This window comes from Gadus morhua, chromosome 2 (assembly GCF_902167405.1).
Source record: "Gadus morhua chromosome 2, gadMor3.0, whole genome shotgun sequence".
NCBI classification, from domain to species: Eukaryota; Metazoa; Chordata; class Actinopteri; order Gadiformes; family Gadidae; genus Gadus; species Gadus morhua.
The window spans coordinates 4,110,686-4,116,685 of record NC_044049.1 but is presented as its reverse complement, the minus strand read 5'-3'; the positions used below and the strand labels follow the sequence as shown (position 1 = coordinate 4,116,685).

The 6,000-nt window shown below is 51.1% G+C and overlaps 1 protein-coding gene across 1 annotated transcript in view; it reads left to right on the top strand.

Annotated features, from left to right (window-relative positions):
• grin2aa (glutamate receptor, ionotropic, N-methyl D-aspartate 2A, a) overlaps positions 1-6,000 on the top strand; it is a 111,160-nt gene that overhangs the window by 96,147 nt on the left and 9,013 nt on the right. Inside the window, exons 11-12 of the mRNA XM_030347046.1 lie at positions 1,885-2,045; positions 5,876-5,965. Coding sequence (XP_030202906.1) covers positions 1,885-2,045; positions 5,876-5,965 — 251 coding nt within the window. The remainder of the gene's footprint in view (positions 1-1,884; positions 2,046-5,875; positions 5,966-6,000) is intronic.

Below are 6,000 nucleotides of genomic sequence, written 5' to 3'. Positions count from 1 at the left end.
CAGTCATTGTAACTCCATTTGCATCTATGGGTGACAGTCCAAACACGACAGCTGCAACAGCATCACTACGATACAGTGCATCAGACATGACTGTGTTTCGCTTCTCTCTCACATGCTCTGACAAGGAAGGAACTGCCTAGCCTTCTCGGTCATCTCTCCTCTGCTTTGGTGCAGTTCTCCCTCTGCCTCCACCATTGGCAGTGACAGAATATTTTAATTCCGCCCGACAGACCGAGCTCCATGTAGGGCTGGTACATCAGAATGCCTCGTGGGAGATGTTTGGTAGCGATACTCCGCCATATTGAGTGGACTTTTCACAGCGCTACAGAGTTTTCAAATCAACGTAAATACGGTTTACCCTAACCTAGGCTGATCTTTAAAATGAAATGCCACGTCACGCATGAAAAATGCTGTGGCAGTTTGATACACAACAATATCTCCCAATAATGTCAAAGATTTCAAGATGAATTTCTGAGCGAAAACCCAAATAGTGTTCCTACCGACAAAATAACTCGTGTCACAATGCTCCTGGCTTCCAAAATGGCGGCGGGGATTGTGATGTGATATTTTCCGCGTCTGATCGTCAGACCGTCCACGCGATCCGCTCCCTTCCTGTATCCTGAATGGAACGCTACTCTTGTCTCAGGTCATTTTTTTGGACACGCTCAAAGCGATCCGCCACTCGTGTGCTCACAGACGCGTGGTGATCCACTCGGGATCACCGCACCCACGTGCTCCACTTCTGCAGCCACGGTCGTGAGCTAGCACCGCGTCTCAACGGCGTTGACGTTGTTAGTAGTGATGGGTCAGCATTGCTCTGCCCTACACCCCATAGTACTTATGCCTCCAGTTATTCCTAATGCAGCCAGTTATTCCCAATGCGTCAAGTTATTCCCAATGCGTTCAAATATTCTTAATGCAGCCAGTCGTATGTAATGCGTCTAGTTATTCCAAAGTCGTTCAGTTATTCGTAACGCATCCAGTTATTCCGAGTGCGTCCAGTAATTCCTGATGCATCCGGTTGTTTCTAAAGCTTCCCTTCTTCCTAATGCATTCAGTTATTCTTAATGCAGCCAGTTGTTTCTAATGCGTCCAGTTACTAAAAAACAGTTATCCCCAATGCGTCCAGTTATTTCGTAATGCGTCCAGTTATTTCGTAATGCGTCCAGTTATTTCGTAATGTGTCCAGTTATCCTTACTGCCTCTGGTGTCTTCTAATGCATCCAGTTATTCCAAAATTGCTCAGTTATTCGTAATGCGTCCAGTGGTGCCTAAAGCGTTCAGTTATTCCTAAAGCATTCAGTTATTCCAAAATAAACAGTTATTCGTAACTCGTCCGTTGGTTCCTAAAGCTTCCAGTGCCTTCAGACTGCTCCCAGTTGTTCCTTGCCAGACCAACAGATTATCAGAAAAAAGCCGTTTCGGTTTTCCGCTTGACAATTCCTGAGTTTCAAATGGGTATTGTTTATTGTGACGCTACACGTTATGTTTTTAATATTCACCAAATACCAATTGGACATTTATGTGAACATTATATATAAGAATAATTTTACTGTACATTGAAAAAGCAATAAATCACAATAAACTCTAATCATCTCATGCAGATTCCAAAGACCATCCTGTTGCAAATTCAAAAGACCGTTGAAAAACACACACAGGCACACGCACAAACACACATACACACACACACACACAGATACACACACACACACATGCTAAATGCACACGCACACAGCATTGTTCCTCTCTCATTGCCTCTCTCTCGCCCCCCTCTCTCTCTCCCGCTCTCTCTTTTTCTCTCTCACTTCTCGGTTCTCTCCCCCCCGCCCCCCGCCCCCACCCTTGCCCCGCCCCTCTCCAACCTCCCCCACCTACCTGCTACAGTTCCAGAACCCGTATGCCTACTCCCCCCCCTTCCGCTTCGGCACCGTGCCCAACGGCTCCACGGAGAGGAACATCCGCAAGAACTACCCGGACATGCACCAGTACATGATCAAGTACCACCAGACCGGCGTGGTGGACGCGCTCGTCAGCCTAAAGACCGGGTAGGGAACCCGCCCGCCCGGGGTCCAGTATCACGGCCGGCTCTCTGTGTGTGTGTGTGTGTGTGTGTTTTCTCAGCGCGTGTTGTCTCATGAGTGTGCGTTTTTGTGTGTTTGTCGCCGTGCGCTTGTAGTTTATTTTTTCCCGTTTCAGATGGAGGAAGGTAGGTCGATGGTATATATTTGATTCTATATTTATGTGTGTGCTTGTGTGTGTGTTGTGTGTGTGTGTGTGTGTGTGTTTGCATGCGCGTGTGGGAGGGTGTCTGTGAAAAAGGGCTCCCATCTCTCTGGGGTTGAATGTGCCTTGTGACCGGGAACAGCGGAGGTTATTTTTAACCGTGGTCTCTCTATAATTGCACCAGCGTGCACCCTGTGTGTGTGTGTGTGTGTGTGTGCGTGTGCGTGCGTGCGCGTGTGTGTGTGTACCTACGCGTGTTGTGGGGCGGAGAGAGCAACACAATGAACAGCACCGACGTGTCATGGCCGAAGACGTTGTTGCATGGTGGTTTCCGGCCCCTTCTTCTGCCCACCCCCCCCCCCCCTCCCTTGACCCAGCAGCAGTTGGCCCACAGTCGACCAGTACCACAGGTATTGGACTCAGGCTGTGCAAGCAGAAGGTGAGATCGTCGAAGGAAGGAGCGCGTACAGGAGGAGAATGACACGGAGGATGAAGGGATAAAGCCAGTAGAAGGGGATTGGTTACGTCCGGGCAACCACAGCGGTCCGACTGGTTATCAAGCTGTTTGTAATGCGTCTTTATTCGCCCCCCTTTCGTTGGCAAGTGAGATGCCGTGTGTCGTGTAGATGCTCATTCACCTACACGCTGTTAATAATAACCAAAGGATGGATCTTAAGATCCTGGATACAATACATGAGGAATCTATGTAACCCACACGCACATACACACAAACACGCACGCACACTCACACACACACACAATACACACACACACACACACACACACACACACACACACACACACACACACACACACACACACACACACACACACACACACACACACACACACACATAAACACACAAACACACACACACGCACACGCACGTATTCATGTGTGCTGAGCACGCGGTGAGTATTACCCGCATTGATGACTCTGATGTGCGGTATTAACAGACGATCAATGTTTCGATGGTTTGGATTATCTGCGATCGCGTCTAATCCCATCTGGCTTAACACACACAACCTGTCATAGGGCCCAATATCAACCGCCAGCTGCTCCAGAGCCTCAGTCTGTGGCGGCGCATTGTTCCCCGAGACAACAACCCTCGCAAGAGGCCCATCGTAACATATCTGTCACAGTCACGAGGCAACCGGTTCTGGTGCGATACAAGGAACCAGAGCTGGGATCGGGTGATTTGTGAAGACTGATCCAGCCCTCCTGCCTGCCTTCACGGTGGAATACCGCGTGGCCGTCACACGTCGTCATCTCATTGTGATCACCAGTAAACCACGATGCCGCAGTGTGGGAGCTTTCCCGACCAGCGTTCTCTGTTGGAACGACGTGTGGCTACTGTAGTAGAGGCTTTAAAGTCTAATACCTCTCCCGTGGTTCTGAGTGGGCAGCTGACAACCCCGACAGACCACTTCTTCACACATCGGGACACTTTGGCCGCGGCCCCGCAGTGCCTTGGACGGATCCGAGGCAGCATGTGCCGCCGGGGTTTAAAGGAATAAAAAGCTTTTTTTTTTTTTGTGTAAAGAAAGCCGGCGGAGCGAGAGGAGGAGGAGGAGCGGGAGTGGCAGACGAAGGGTAACGTCCAAACGGTCCCGCCGTGGGAGGACAGATGGCCGTGCGTCCCCACTGATGCTGGAGGCTTCCGGGGGACTAAAGAGGCAGATTAGCAGGGCTGGACGACGACGGCGATGGGCGGCGGCGGCGTTGGCGGCTTTTCTCTTTCGCAAACAAAGCTTGCGACGTATCAATGGTGATCAGATCATGGTGCGATTTCCTCAGAGGGCTGGGGGCGGGGGAATGACATGCCAACGTCACGCACGTCCTTAAGTGAGGAGCGCAGACACAAACACACACACACTCATACACACACAATCAAAAACACAGACGCATGTGTGCAAAACACAGCGAGAACACACAAGCGAACGAATAGGAGCTTGGCGCGTGCTTATGTGTGTGTGTGTTAGCGCTGGGTTGCTGTGTTCGGACAGAGCCAGGGCGCTTGATGCAGAAACCAGCCCTGAGTTAAGCTAATTACACACAGCTAGAGCTATCGACTGGGAGCCTGTGTTCCAGGGCTGGATCTGACATTCAGTAAATGCCAGCCAGTTGCTGCACCATTAGCAGGGGCCCGGGTGTGTGTGTGTGTGTGTGTGTGTGTGTGTGTGTGTGTGTGTGTGTGTGTGTGTGTGTGTGTGTGTGTGTGTGTGTGTGTGTGTGTGTGTGTGTGTGTGTGTGTGTGTGTGTGTGTGTGCACTGACATGCAAGCGATAGAAGGCATGGCTTGGTGACAGCATCACTTACATTGGAAATGTCTGTGTCTACACGCACACACACACACACACAAACACACATAAACAGGCGGAGTCTATCTCTTATTCAACCTAGCCTTCTGGCGTAGGTCTATGTTGCTTGACATGGATATGCTAGAGTCACGTAAGCTTGAACTTACTTCACATGTCAAGTCAAAGTCAAAGTGTTTTATTTTTCACGTGCACAGTATAACATAGGCTCACACTGAACAACTACATGCTTGTAAAGAGACATCTATAAAGGCAAAAATAGCAGAGAAATATTCAATAACATTAAAAGACACTAGCAACAGTTCCAGAGACTGAAAGGATGGAGAAAATGGCCATGGGAACAAGAGTATCAAACACTAGTAAGTGTAGGAGTGCCGATGAATATGAACATTGAATTGGGTGTCCACAGAAAGGGACCAGTGCACACATCGGAGTGAACAGTGATCTCTGAGAGATGAACGGTTGTCTGGCCAGCCTGCAGGCCTGGGGGGGGGGGGGGGGGGGGGTGTATGCTGTGTGTCTGGTGCTACGTCTCCCAGACGGCAGCAGCGTGAACAGTCCGTAGCTCGGGCGGCTTGTAGTCTTTTGTGATTGTCTGGTTTTTCCTAAGGCCTCCGCTGTCCAGAAGCAGCTGCCGCACCTGGCTGGTTATGGAGCCCAGAGGTGGTTCACCTGCAGAAGTTACCGAGAGTTTGGACAGACTTTGCTGAACTTCCGAAGGAATAGGTGCATTTGGGGGCAGCTTTTATTGCCTCATCCGCTTGCCCGGAACCAGGTGAGGTCGTCGTTGTCCGACACACCCTGGGTCCACAGGATCTTGAAGCGGGAGGACATGCTCCACATCTGCTCCGTCAACGTGAATGGGGAGCGTTGCCCCCCCAAAACCACTCCCCTCTCCCCCCCCCCCCTCCCCGACCAGCGCTTCCTGAAGTCCAAGCTCATCTCTTTAGTCGTGCTCATGTTGAGCGAGAGAAACGTGGTTGTCCTGGCACCGTGCGTCCTGCATGCATGCTTAACGTCGTTCTCGTTTTGTTTTAACGTAGAGGTCGCCAGCTTTGTCACCAGTGGTACAAAATGTCTCCGGCTCCCAGTCTTTTCTCCCCCGCGCTCTTTTCACTCTTCTTCTCTTTCCAGAGCCCCCTCTCCTCTGTCCTAGTTACCTCCTTTGTCTCTCCCTCTCTCTACCGCCTCCCATGTCCCCTAAGTCCCTCTGCCATTTAACGTCCTACATGCGCCCGCTTCACTGACTGACTTCCCCTCCCCCCTCCCCCCTCCATCTCTCCCCTTCTCCTCGTCTCTTCTCTCTCCTCCTGGTCCATCGCCGCTGTTACAGGAAGCTGGACGCATTCATCTACGACGCGGCCGTGCTCAACTACATGGCGGGCCGCGACGAGGGCTGTAAGCTGGTGACCATCGGCAGCGGGTAAACCCCCCGGACCCCAACTCGTGTGTGTGTGT